Source organism: Tasmannia lanceolata, unplaced genomic scaffold (genome assembly GCF_043159265.1).
Source record: "Tasmannia lanceolata isolate RefF3 unplaced genomic scaffold, GAP_Taslan_0.1 ptg000024l, whole genome shotgun sequence".
Classification (NCBI taxonomy): Eukaryota; Viridiplantae; Streptophyta; class Magnoliopsida; order Canellales; family Winteraceae; genus Tasmannia; species Tasmannia lanceolata.
Genome location: NW_027518701.1, coordinates 1,889,522 through 1,904,541, shown reverse-complemented (window position 1 = coordinate 1,904,541; position 15,020 = coordinate 1,889,522). Strand labels below are relative to the sequence as shown.

The 15,020-nt window shown below is 38.4% G+C and overlaps 1 protein-coding gene across 1 annotated transcript; it reads right to left on the bottom strand.

The window, feature by feature from the left end:
* Positions 1-1,453: 1,453 nt before the first annotated feature.
* LOC143857459 (F-box/FBD/LRR-repeat protein At1g13570-like) lies at positions 1,454-14,155 on the bottom strand. Its single transcript, XM_077367882.1, has 4 exons — positions 13,902-14,155; positions 2,850-3,008; positions 2,023-2,178; positions 1,454-1,941 (listed from the first exon to the last, which is right to left on the bottom strand). The coding sequence occupies exons 2-4, from the start codon at positions 2,853-2,855 to the stop codon at positions 1,777-1,779; spliced, it is 327 nt and encodes a 108-aa protein (XP_077223997.1). The 5' UTR covers positions 2,856-3,008; positions 13,902-14,155; the 3' UTR covers positions 1,454-1,776.
* Positions 14,156-15,020: the final 865 nt, after the last annotated feature.

The window sequence follows — 15,020 nt, the reverse complement described above, 5'->3', positions numbered from 1 at the left end:
TGGGTAGAAAATGTCATTTTCCCCTTTTAATTCCACCTTGGTGTCAATTCCGCCCCTTGATTACTTGTTTTATTATCAAAATGTCAGAATCGGACAAAACCAAGAAATATGAGGATTCTAGTACCTGTTTCCGGCAATCCAAGCACACCCAGAATCGGAATTAGTTTGGAAAGGGAAAATATTTCTAAAAGGTCCTACTTTTGTTTCCGGGATTTGCTAGTATCCATTGCAGAAGGCATTTCGCAGACGGTCTGTTGCATGTGAGAGCAGCCACACAGGCTCACTTTTCAACAGATTTTGTCGTCATTAATAAGGTGGGCTGCTCTCACATGCAATAAACCATCCACGGAATGCCTTCTGCGATGGACGCTAGCAAATCCCTTTTTTTACATACTAAAAATGATAGCTTTAATAAATTTTTACTCACAGGGTGATACGTGCGTTATAATAGCTTGAACCAACCTCATTAAATTTCAGTTGCCAGGAAAAAGTACTACATAATTCAATCTAATGAGCATGCTATATGATCGTTCAACCATGTCTCCATACAAACAAAGGAATTGTAGACTTAGTTATAATCAATTTGGGATTTGCTAGGGACTTTCGCAGAAAGACATTTCGCCGCTGGTGGTTGCATGAGAGAGCACCCACCTCAGATGAATTAAATGAATCTTCTGAAAATTGGCCAGTGTGTAGGCTTGGCAAAATTGGCCGAACCGAACCGAGCCGAAACCGAACTGAAAATTCGGTTTCGGTTTGGTTAAACCAAACCGATTCAAATTTCGGTTCGGTTTTGGTTTGCTAGATTCGGTTTGGTTCTACCAAACCGATGATCGGTTCAGTTTCGGTATGGTTTGGACAATGATAAATGCACCCCTTTTCATAGGAAAATGATAAATGTGCCCCTTTTCATCGGTTCGGTTCAGTTTGGAGTGTTTCGGTTTAGGTTTCGGTTCGGTTTCGGTTTGGAGGTAAGCATGTTCGGTTCGGTTTCGGTTTGATGGTCAAACAGAACCGAAACCGAACCGTTGCCACCCCTGCCTGTGTGTGGCTGCTCTCTCATGCAACAGCCAGCCGAAATACCTTTCTACGAAAGTCCCTGCTAAATTCCTGGCAAATCCCAATCAATTTTAGGTAAACATATATACAAGCTTTCATATATTTATTAAGGGAGTTGCTAGCCACTTTTCTGGAAAGCCAGTTTGCGCCCAGCATTTGCATTTCAGCCACACATGTTGACTATTTCGCAGATTTTGTCTTACTCATTTAATTCATCTGACATGGCTGTCATGAAATGCAAAATCGGGGCGAGAAATGGATTTCCGCGAAAGTGGCTAGCAAATCCCATTTATTAAACAAGGTTACAAAGTTTCATCGTCAAGTTTTACTCAGAAGAGAAAACAATTCAGAAAAAGTATGCAAGCTATTGTTAGAATCGACTCAGTGATGATCATTATTAAGGTTAGTTCCACTCTGTAATCTGTTTGTCAATGAGTAAAGTCACGACGCATTGTGTGACAAAAGAATCAATAACGTGCAATAGTAAAGTTTAAACAAGCAAAGAGAAGTTAAAATTTTCCCCAGGACCCCATTAATGATAAGAATAAACAAAAATCATATTTACCAAAGGCCAGATCATGGAATGCCCATGTCCTCCCCTGAAGCACTGAATAAGATCTCTGCTTGTGCTGAAGCTCTTCGAAATCGAACCAACTTTTTCAAAATCTTTGCTTCTTCATCCTTTACCTCGTTGGCTTCATTCTTGATAGTCAGTGTCTAAAGCACCGGTGAATTAACGAGAAGCAGTCTTATGAATTCTATTTCCGAGTTACTTCCACGCATATGAGTCATATCCACGGTTTGGAGGTGTTTCCACATGCAATCTTTGTGTTCTTGAGCTTCCAAGCAGTAGTCCTCAGGGAAAGCACTGCTATCCCATACCTAGAATTTGGAATCTAAGTTAGAGTAGTATCCCGAAAAAGAAAAAAAAAAAAAACTAAATCTTGTGTTTAGATAACTCACTCTAATTACAAGTAACTGGAGATGCTGCGAGCTTCTAAGCATGCAAAGAATGGCCAAGATCTCTTTTCCATTTCCAAAATCTACGTCCAAAGAGAGATACCTAAGATGCCCACATGTATTAGGAACCATCACCGGGATATCACCAACAGCCAGATCCTAGAACACCAATGAAAAAGAAGAAAATTAATATTTTGGTTTGTAAGAATTGATTCTGCATCCCAAGCCCCTCAACATTGCTTTAAACAGCAGAGAACCTTGTGCATCCCAAGCTCCTCAATTGGGGTGTTTTCAAAACAAAGAGCTTCAACTGAACCATAGAGGAATAAGTATCGGAGATTCGGAATATTGATTTTAGGACAAGTGTAATCATAACCTAGATATGTCAAACTCTCAAGAAGCGGAGATTTGGAAATCAGACATTGGAATTCCTCATTGGAGATGACTACACTACAAAGATAAAGGCTCTTCAGACGACTAAAGCTATCAAATGCCGGAGGTATATTGAAAATGCAACCCTGCAATCTCAAATGATATAGCTCTCGACAAGAGAAGAAACATGAAGGCAACTTATAAAGATCACTACAAATAAATTCAAGGAATAATTGCTTAATCCCCTGTCTTGACACGAAAAGTATCCACCAATCGAAATCAGAACAGGAAGATAATTAACACACTCGAACCCGTGAATTGATCCTCTATGCTGCAAGAGAACTTGATCGACAATGTTCACACACTTGAGGGTAAAGAGTTCCTTCTTCGAAGATGGGATACCACTTGGATAACATCGCTCATCGAATACAATGTATGGAATTGTGACCCACATATACCTCCATTTACTTGACAAGATGCTTGTCCTCACAGCATCCTTGATCGGCAAATATGAGAGAATTGCATCTATGGCATCCCTTGGAAGATTGCTGATCACATCGACAGTTGAAGCTCGCCCCACTTTCATTTCGGAGGGAGAATTCTATTCTTGTTTTCTTCTGAAATTAAACAAACAAAAATTCAGCCATCTCAAAGTTGCATCAACTATTATATGAAGAAAGACGAAACAAATTGAATCAAAAGCAAATGGGCACCATAAATGAAATTGTAGCAGCAAGAATAAGAGGATGGCACTGTATAGAATAGTAGATGCTACTTACAAGTCAAAAAGTACACCACAAAAAGAGAACATGGGAGTAGGCATTTTTTTGGTTTGTTTTTTATTTGCATGGAAGTTGGTTTTTTACTGATATACCTACAAGATATTGAAGTAAAGCCTATATTTATAGGGCTTCTGTAAGCTACTTTTAGAGTCTTGTGAGTTGAAAACATTTTCACAAAGCCCAAACATTCACTTTGAATTTATTTTTATTTTTTTTCTGAAAAGTGACAGATTTCATTGATATTGGAATAGCATTAGGGACCAGGAGTCCCGTCCTGCTTTACAAAATATCAGAGATAGCTGGAACGGGCATACCCGAGACCAGTGATAAGACTACAGAAAAACAAGGCAAAATATTAACATTTCTCTTCTTCCCTGCTTCATACCTTTTGCTACTCTTCTTTTCAGACTCTAAAAAGACTTTTCTACATCATCAGACTTTTTGCATGCCTCTATACATCAAGACCACAAGATACTAATAAATCAAAAACTATAATCTTCCTAGAAGATCATTCCTGCAAATACATCAAGACCACAAGATACTAATAAATCAAAAACTATAATCTTCCTAGAAGATCATTCCTGCAAATACACTATTAAAACAACACAACATAACATCTTTGCGATCTTCAGACGAAGATCTTGAGAGTAACCTTTCAAAAATTAAAGCTAGCTTTTTATGCGACCTTCCATGAAGATCTTGACATCCTTCAGAATTGAACCGAGACTCAGAAGTCCACCATGCCCTGTTTGTCAGAACTTCATGGGTTTCCAAAAACTCCCAAAACTAGATATTTTCCAAAAAGAAACTAACCATGTCTATGCTACTCAGAAAGACATCTCCAAACCTAAGAGCACTTTCTTAACTCACACAGAAAATAATCAATCCCAGGTTGCAGCTCCTTTTCTTTAGGGAAGAACACGATAGCAAACTCCGGTACCGGTACTTCTTCCATCGGGTCCGAATTGATGGCAATCAGTTTCTCCAACTTCCGGATGCAAAGCCGTCAGTTGGCCTCCCAACTGAGACGGCGCTCTCTTTTCTCATCCTCAAGGCTGTTCTTGAAGAAACAAAGCTTGTAAACCAGCAGGCATATATCCTTAATGTTGCTGTGCCTGTGAGAGGGAAGAGCTCCTCCACATTCTGAAGAAAATCCTCTCTAAGCTGATTCCATTGTCTTTTAAGGGTACTTTTGACGATCTCTCTTGGGGTGGGGGCTTCAAGGGAGGCCTTGGTTTCATTATACCATAAGTGTTGCACCTCATTTAAGATCTCCATCCAAGGGGAGCAGTCCACTGGTTGCAACCTTCTATGCTTGAATGTTCGAACTTCCGAAGAGAAAGCGCTGCAGGATTCCATTTTTAAACTCTAAAAATGATGCCCTTTCCTTTTACTGGAGGCCCATGAATCTACCTTTTAAGAACGAACCGTCTAAACTACCAATTAAAAGGCCCCACAGACGAAAACGCGCAAAGCAAGAAAATCTATTAAAGAGACGTCACCTCCCAATTAATAATATCAACACTAACAACGAGCCATTTGTCATATAAACCACAAATGTACTTATATCTCCTCGAAGACACTGTTCCCAAGATTTGTATTTTGCGTAATCTATTTACTTTTCCTGCCTAGAGAGCCACCGCTTCCGGAGTCTTTAGCTTATTCTACCAAAGAAACGCATTTACCAAGAAACCTCGATTTTGCATAGTACAATCCATATATCCCATCCTAGAGGCCACCGCTTCCGAAAGGTCCTTTTCCCAAAAAGGATTATAATAAAAGAGGAGAGTTGAGGACTCTCCTCCAGATTTGACGACCCAGCAATTGTTGCAGAAATTTACCACAACCTAGGCCCTCCAGAGTTTGAAAATGAGGCCAGACGGCTCAAATCTTTTACTGATTGACCAAGAACACTACTCATTAGGATACCCAGGATTTTCTTGGCTTTAATGTTTGATTTTCCATATCTCAAGAAAGCCAATGTTTGGCACCAAGCCGTGATGTTAGAAATTTTAAAAGAAAATTTTAAGTTGAAAAGTCAAAGATGCTTTTTCCTTTGGGTTTAAAATTTGGAGGGAAGATTCAAATTAAAGTTTCCCCCTCTTGTTTTGAAAGCAAATGTCTTTTGACTAAATGGGGACTTGAACCCAAAACCTTGGAGTGTGTGTGTGTATGTTGTGCTCTCTAAACCAAAGGCAAATTAATAGTCCCACATTGCTTAGGAAGAAATTTCTTCTTATCCATATAAGATAGAGAGTTGGAGAAAGGCTTGGGCCTTCAAAGGGCTTTAGAATTTGTTGGGTCTTGGGCTTTTAGAAGAGCACAAGCCAAAATGTAAATAACACACGCGCGCGTGCCTCGCCTCGCCTCGCCTCGCCGGGCCGTGGCCCGTGGTCCGTGGTCCGAGGTCCGGATTTGGGTTTGGGTACAATAAAGCAAGGAAGCAGGATTCTTCCCTGGGAGCCTTCGATTCCCATTTCGATTCCCGCTCTGGCAACCTTTAGTAGGATTCTTCCCTGGGAGCCTTCGATTCCCGCTTTCGATTCCCGCGCTGGCAACCTTGCAAATAAAGTATCTTTTTCGTGCCCAAATCGTATTTAATTTTTCCCATTAAATTTAAATCGGTTTGCTAATCTCCCCACGTTTTGGTATTGACACCCCTAATAAGTGTGAAAATCGTTTCATATCCAACAATCATATTTGTGACTGTTGGGAGAGAAACGTTTAAGACACTAATGGTGGTTAATCTCTTCCAACGGTCACTTCCTCATCATCTATAAAAAGGAGAGAACAACACCGTTTGGGGACAGATCTATGTACACGAATTCTGATTTTCAGAGGCAACTTTTCTTCTGTTTTTATCATCTTCTTCCTCCGATCTTTCTGTGTCTGAGCACTATTCCAAGGTGGTTCTGCATGGACCAGTCAGCGAGTGCACGTGGACTGGAGCCAACTTTGGATGTTTTATCTTGGAGCATCGGTTCGCAGATCCCGGTTGCACCGGTAGGGGGCGGATACGATTCTTAAGAAGAGTGACCAGTGGCACGACTCGGCCTTCTTAATCGGGTTTTTCCACAAATTTTTTCTACAAAAGAGATAAGTACTGGTTTATTTAGATTTCTTATTTCCAACAGAAAAAGGTTCTCGTTTCAAGTAACAGTTTTTCGGGTTCGATTAAGTCACAGATCAGACCATTAAGTCCAACACTTAATATTGTCAGAATGATCCTGTGGTCTTAGCTCCACACCCACAGGAGGTGAAACAGCTATTTTTGGATCACCCATTGCTGAGCCTACTTCCGAAAAATCAGTCTTGGAGGGCCCATTCTGAAAAGACGGGTGATTTTGAATTTTGAATTTCAAAATCGAAGGAAGGACAATCGAGCGAGACCCACCAAGTCGGTTCAGATTAACCATCGCCGGCCCTGGTGCAATTTGCTGATCAAAGGTATCACCTCCGCCTGAATTAACAATATTTTGGACGACACCCTGGGCCTTCCGACCAGAGATAAAGGAACGACCGAGGGCTCCTTAGAAACAACAGGGGGCAGAGGCAAAGGACGAAAATTCAAGGAATCAACTCGGGTAGAGGAAGCCCTGAACAAATTCTTACGAATATGTATAGACTTTTGTACCGGTCTTTGAGTTTGAGGCATGGAGGCTTGAATTTCTATACCTATTTTGAAACAAATGTCCTGGACCCAAATCTGAACAAAGGATCTGGTTTCGAGCCAAACCGAAGTAAGAATAAGAGCCGATGCATGCGTCATACAGTGGCCATGGTTGCCTTCCATTCTTACATCAAGGACTTTTCCAAATAATTTTCCCAGAGCCTCCACAGTAGATGTTGCTCATACACGAAGAGGAATCCCAATAAAATTAACCCAGATAGCCTTTTCCTCTTGTCTTTTTAACGGCCTCCACTCAAGAAGGGAATGAAGTAATTGCACGCTTCTTCTTCCATTGTCAAAAGCCTAGATGCCATATCTTCATTATCAAACATGAAAAGGATCTCATTAGGACCAAGAATGCATGGCATAGAGAGAGACGGAATATTCCATAAAGTCTTAGCTCGATTCCATATATCAACAAGATTCCAATTCCTCCATTTTATCCTACCAACCAAGCATGATTTAAGAAGGTGTTTACGGTCCTCCACCTCCTTCCCGGAGATGGTTAAGGTCGGAATCCCATTTTCCGTACCGCCTAGGATTTTCCCAGAGTCTGGCCAAAGACCCTCGAGTCTTACATCTGTCGAGGTATGAGCAAAATATCCTGAAAAGGTGGAGACAGCCAAGATTTACCTTTTGCTTTCCGGACCTTACAGCATCGACAATCTCTTCGCCAAGTAAAGTTAAAATAACCACATTTAGAGCAGGTCCAGTCTCCCCATTTTTTCATCTCTCCCTAGCCCGATGAACGTAAGGCCCTGATTCTCACTTTGAAATTCAACAGCCAGGATTATGAAATAAGAACTTATATTTTGCAGAAGCTCAAGCATTAGTTCGAACCCAACTGTAGAGCTTTTATAAACTAATGTACAAAATCCAAGACAGGGAAAACAATAAAGATTTTGTTAACATCTAGTGTGTCTGTGTGTGATATATATATATATATATATATATATAGAGAGAGAGAGAGAGAGAGGTAATCAAGATATTTGATATTGTGGGTCCCACAAACAAATGCCTTTTGATGATCGTAATAATTTGATCAAAGAGCCTGCATATGGAAAGTGAAAAACTAAAATATAAGCACAATGGTCCACACCCAATGAACCACAGTTACATTTAATTTGGTCAATAGGATTGCCCTATTGACATGAAATTCGACCAAATGGAGATTCATGCTAGGACCCACTACATAGATGATCCTAATCAACCAAAGATAGGCCCCACAAAGACCATTGTCGCTATAGCCATTGGGGATCCAATTTGTCCAAATGAGAGTTTTCTTTTACATCTTTGAAGGGCTTGAAGCCAATCGGGGGGAAGGGGTCAATTACAGAAAAAATTTCACGGAAAATAAAATTCTAGGGTCTAGTAGGCTTGCAAGTTTCCATTAAAACAGGAAAAAAAATATTTTGGAAAAAAATCATGAATAAGTTTAATGTTCATATTCCATGGGAAAAAAATTTCCCCGAGAAAATTTTAATACATCCAAACTGGCCTATGAATGAGTCAAAGTTGCTTTTGTTGGCATAAATATGGGGTGGCTCACATAGGACTAACCCCATCTTTAGGACTAACCCATCTTTAGGAACATCATAAATATGGGGTGGCCCACATAGGACTCTAACCCATCGGAGAACAAACATCAGGAGCTAGTCCTCATGACTGGAGGTGAGTTCAACATTTTATACTAAGTCATAGATAAAAGTTTGTATTAGAGTCACCTTTCGGAATATGGTGATTGATTTTATTTTTATTTTTTTATTTTTTATTTTTGAATGGTGGAATATGGTGATTGATCAGACTAGATTAATTGATATTTCCATTTTTTTACGATTTTCAGACTAAATGCTTATTATCATTGTGATTATTACTAACAACTACATGTGACCACTTTCTTCTCATTACACCTATCGGATACATGGCACATACAACAATAAAGCTGATCATTTCATATTTCAAACAAAGGCTTCAGAAAGAAAAGGATAGTGTCACTATTATGACAGAAATGAATTGCAACATAAAGATATTGGAAGATTAGGTCCTGAGATGTTTGACTTTTTGCCTCCTTGAATTTTCTTTTTCTTCTTGTATTTTCCTTGTTTCTCCCTTTGTATTTTTATCCTATATGTACCCTTTTTGGGCGGACCATCTCAGTCTTCCCTATCTTTAATGAATATTCACGATTGAAAAATAATAAGGGAAAAATACAGATACACCCCCTCAACTATGGCCAAATTCCACTTCTAACCCCGTGGTATTGAAGGTACCAAAGACACCCCCCAACTATGGCCAAATTCCACTTCTAACCCCGTGGTATCGAAGGTACCAAAGACACCCCCTCAACTATGGCCAAATTCCACTTCTAACCCCGTGGTATTGAAGGTACCAAAGACGCCCCTCAACTTTCTAATATTTTTAAGTAGACCCCCCCGTTGACAGTCCGTTAGTTTAACCTGGCGGGATGACTAAAACTAACCATGGTTAATATTTTGAGGACAGAAATACCCTCGTCACTGGTTTTAAGCCATTTGCAGAGGGAGTAGGGTTACGCCATTTCCCACGCCATTGTCGCCACCTCTGGCCGCCGTCGTCGTCGCCATCTTCGGCCACCGCCGTCACCGCCACCACAGACAATGAAACCCCACTCCATGGCTGCATCCAAACCCCACATCTCAAGAAAAAAACACTGATAAAAACAAAAAAAAAAGATCTAAAATATTAGGGTTTATGTGCAAAGCATGATAATGATCTGAATGAAGACAAATAAACCCCTATATCGAGGGTTTGAGCTGATAAATAAACAATGGTGTGAATCAAACCCTAATTTTCAGTTTTCAGGTATGAAAACCTGAAAACCCTAATTTTTAGTTGGGGAAGACGAGGGCATTATAGTCATTTCCTCCTCTTAGTCCACTCCGTCACGTTAAAAAAACCCACGGATAGCTTATGGGGTGTCTTTAGTAACTTCGAAACCACGGGGTTAGAAGTGGAATTTGGCCATAGTTGAGGGGGTGTATCTGTATTTTTCCCTAATGCATCATCATCATAATAATAATAATAAAAGGTAAACAAAGTAAGCCAAGTGATGATCATCGTCACTTGCAAGTGATCTACTAAGGCCATGTTTGTTTTGGATTTTGGGAACCGATTGTGAGTGTTAATCAGTTTTGGACTCACAATCGCTTCTAAACATCCAAAACAAACAGGGCCTAAGCTTTAGAAGACAAGGATCCTTTTTATCCCTCTGGTTCTGATTTGATATTGTTTTCTTTAATCTACTGCTCTAGTCCTGCCAATTGTGGAGATTGATACATGCAAAAGACAGTGACTTGTGGAGAAGAGAATTGTGATAAGTAGGAAAGGTTGTAATTTCTGAGTTTAAACACAAAACAGAAGTCGAACTTGTTTATTTGATTTAGAATTCCAGCTAATAAGTTGAGAGTACAATCTGAGTACAGGTGTGATAGGGGTGGATTTTGTCTATAAATGAGGGCTATGGGCAGGGACGGAAATTTCCATACGTTGTTCGTAGCCAATTTAGTCTCATAACTAGGAAATACAATTTATAAATATACATTGCCTCTAGAAAACAAAAGAAGAAAGATTACAACTATGTTAAGCAAAAGTAGAGTAGAAAGATTAGGGAATGATTGAGAAATTAAGGGGGGAGTCTAAAGTTAGTAAGACTTGTGGGGCAAGTTTCAAGGAAAACATAAATTGGGCACTCTCCCTCCCACATCCCAAGTTGGACGCCCAAGTGAGAGAGAGAGAGATAGCCAAAAAAAAAGACAAGGAAGGAAAAGGAGTCCATTGAAGAGTTGGCTTGATATATAGGGGAGGACTCAAATTTTTTGGTTTTCTTTCTCCATTGATCAAGTAAGTCTCTTATCTCTATCATGTATCAAACTCAAAATCCATTCATGAGTATATGATTGTATGATTTCCCTAATAAGATACTTTACGGGTAGGTCGTAGAAAAGGGGATTTTATATAGTTTTCAATTTTGTACAGTTGTGGGTACAAGTAATAATAAAAAGGAAACTATAAATGGCCTTCGATTTTGACAGTAGTAGATGCTCATTGATTAAAAACGAAACTTTTATTTTTGTTTACGAATCCAACAGTTGAAGGTATAATAATAATAATGATTGTAATAACAGTAGAAATTTCTATATAATTTCCATTCCAACAGTTGAAGGTATACGGGGTTACACTCCCATATAAAGTTCACTTTTGGTTTCGTAACCATTTTGGGAGCATGAATCAGTCCCAGTATTTAACTATTTGTATGCCCTACTTTGGGCAGCAATCTGTTTAGATTTTTGGGCTGATGGTATGTGGATTTTTGGAGTAAGCTGGCCCAATTTTGGTACTGTTTTTGTACCTTAAACCGTGAGCACAAATCTGTCCAGATTTATGTCCTATATATATATATATATATATATATATATATATATATATATATGAGTATTTAGGTCCAAATTGGACCAGATTTACACCCTGCTGGTCTAAGATTTTTAGGACCAAAAATGGACCAGGTTGTGTTTGAAAATGAGAGTATCTTATGGCCCTGAAAACATGGCAGATTTATAATATGTAAGCATGTATTTTCAAGTCCACAATGGACTAGATTTTTGGGTAGTATGTACTTGTATTCTCAAGCCCAAAATAGACCAGATGTATGAGTTATAGGTGTGTGTGCGTTTGGTTGTCCAAATCGGATCAAATTTATGAGCTTTGAGTGTATTCCATCGTAACTGTAGATAAACACATAGGGTTTTAAACTAATTTTGAGTAGGTCCTATCTTATCAGTGCATGCTCATAAGAGTACAAGACAATTTTTTGGGGACACATTTCTAAACTAGCAGTGTATGCACAAAGAGTTCCCTAAAATGATTTCTGTGACTACTTCGATCTCATCAAGGCTATACATGTAATAGCTCTAAAGATGATTTTTTTTTATCTAAACAGATCTTATAAAGAAGTATTTTTTTAAAAGCCTCTTTTATATATTAGATATATATAGGCAGATCTCAAATCTTATGTATGAAGCTAAATCAAACAATTTTCATATAAGTTAGATCATTTCTTCGATCCAATGTCCTTGTACGAGGCGGGTGATTTACAATCCCCTTGCTATTTTCTTAATCTTATATCAAACATAAATGGTATCTTCAGGATTATTTCCCTCACACTCTCACTTAGAGGCCATCTCAATATTCACATCCGAGGTTTTACAAGGCAGGTGATAGCTAAATTTGCTCGTATGGCTTTCAATTCATGCAACAAGAATGGTGAAGTATCTTCATTTTTATTGTTTTCTAAGTTATTCTATGGTAAATAAAATTTCCTTTCTTATATTACATGTTAGAAATAGAAATCTGGTTTCTAATAAAGAATTATCAGTTTAATTGTATTTGTCAATCACATGGAATAACTGGGAAGCAGTTTGGAAATATAAGAAATATCCAAAGAAGAAATGGGAAAGGGCGATGGGAAACCTTGAGTTATCCCCGTAATTAAAGGTATACAACTTCGGAGAACCGCGCAACTCCTAGTTGATGTTGGAATCCTACGGAGACCAAGAGTCCCTAGGCGGTATGATCTACCGTAATAAGTCCACGCGGAGTCGGCCGTGTCGGCAAGGTCAACAAGCTAGTGGGAGCTGAAGTGCCCTGGGTTTAAATGAAATTGTTATGATAAGAATGTGGTAGATTTATAATTGTTCCTATAGTTATTGAATTTTTCTCTTTCAGTTATTAGTACATTTTTCACTTTAAAATGATTTTTCTATTCAGTTGCAGAAGATTTTGGTAAACCATTATTCTGGAAAATTTCAATTGTCTTATCTATAATATATGGATCTTGATTTGTTGTTTTAAATTGAACTCTTATACTGGTTCAGTTTCTATCATCCTGCTGACCCTATTTTCTCCCCAGGACTAGAGGATCCTAACGAGGGTGCGTTTGCGCACGAGGATGTCTAGGAGCGTAGGATGATGGGAGCAATTAATTAAGGAAGATGATACCCTTCGTCGACACTTGGAATTTATTTTAGATTGGCTAGTTTGAGACTTTATTTAGTTGAGTAATTTGTTTTAAGTTAAAGTTATTGTAAGGAGACATTCTCAATATTGGAATAAGAGCAATGGTTGTTTAATTTTCATATATGGTTAAAAAAAAAAATTATGAGTATTTTGACAGGTGTTTGCTTGTAGCGATCCGGTCACGGAAATCGGGTTGTTAAAGAAGGTTTCAGCTATATGAAAATTTCAGTGGAATGAAATTTTCAGAATAAAAACTTACAGGGATATGAAATTATGTGTGGAAATGAAATTTTCAAGATATTTTCCACTAAAAAGCTAAAATTCCTGGGTTTATTTAGCAGGTAAGCAACTGTAATTTTCAGTTATAGTTCTGCTTGCATCAGTATGTATAGAAGAAGGAGAATTGTGATTAACTTAACAGAAATTTGAGGATGTAAAGTGGAAATCCATCAATGATCATGCATAGCCTCTTTATTACGAATTATGCAAAAATCAGAAACACAAAACAATAAATAAAATAACTATAATGAACATTAACAATGAAGCCAATTTCTCCAACTTCAACCCCGTATTTGGAAAGAGGAACATCTCAAAGCCGAATGACGCCCAAACTCAATAACCATGACAAAGCACCAAATTGAAACAAAAACAACCAACCCAACTCTCAAATTTTTTTCAAGATAAAATCCCTAAAATCTCAATTTTATTTCAAGATAATCAACCCAAGAAATATTTGATACTTTTTAAGATACAAAACCCAAAACACCCACACAAAAACGAAACCAGAAATCTCATACTAGTGCCAAGATATATAAAAAAAAACAAAGAAAAATGAATTTGGTCAAGTCTCAAGATAAATTACCCAAAAAGTTTGTGAATTTTTACCAAGATAACCACCCAAATCTCAGACAAAAAAGAACCAACAAATCACATTACTTTGTCAAGAGATAAACAACCCATAAATCCAAAGTAGAAGGAGAAGTAAGAGATATAGAGAAGAACAAAACCTTGATCGATGGTCGGATGAGCTCTGTAGGGGAAGATAAACTAATCTTTTACTTAAATCCTGTCTCTTTAGACTTCTACTTTGAAGAGTTCGAGTAGAAATACACTCCTAGATAATTAATATAGAAAGAGGGATTACAGCTTTTTCCCACAAATTTCTGTTTGACAATCCAACTCTCGCCCTCCTCTTGCCTTCTAGGAAGATTTTATATGATGAATGAGAGAGGGGGGCGAGTGACATCAAAACTGGGGGTGTAAATATAAGAGGATTCCGTTTTAGTTAATTGAGACGTTTACAAGAATGCCTTGGCTTGCTAAAAGCAGAAATTACAAGGAAGATGGGCCGTGCATGCAAGTGCAGACCAAAATGGCAGTGGGGCCCACATTGATTGGGTGATCCTGTGCCAATAAATCTTCTCTGTAGGATGATCCTAACGGAGGTTGAATATTGAAGGAACATTATGAAAACCTCCACAGATCACAGGGTTAGGATCATCCTATGGAAATAATTTTCTAGGCACACCCTATCTATATATGGGCCCAATAAATGAACGGTTTGGATCACCCAAGCAATATGGGCCCTACGGTATTTTTTGGTGAACGTGCACACATGGTCGTCCACCATATAAATTCTCTGTTAAACATGATGGTGATGTGCAGCCAATGGCGGAGCCCTTTCACCTCTTTTTTGCAAGGGCTCCCCCTTCAGTTTAGACCTCCTCCTAAATTTATGATAATATCCCACTAAATTAATCATAACCATATTATTTCCCCTCTAAATTATGGAAAGAAAAAGTCTCTCCCCCTCTCAAAAAAAAATGTCCATAGCCAAAAGAAACTTGCTATCCAAATAGGGCCCTGAGGAAATAATATAGCCAAACCCCCATTCTCAACATTTTCACTTGTTCTTGTTTAGATTGTTATTGATAATAGACACAGACAAAAAAGAGGTTCAAAGCAGTCATTTAAAAGTAAGACAAGAGGTGAGGAGGGATCACTTCCCATTACATAAACAAAGCTGTTTAACCTCCTCTCACCTGAAAAAAAAAATCAGCTTTTTGGCTGAGGTTAATAATTTTTATTAGGATTAGTCACAACCATTTACCAAAAAAATAAAAGAG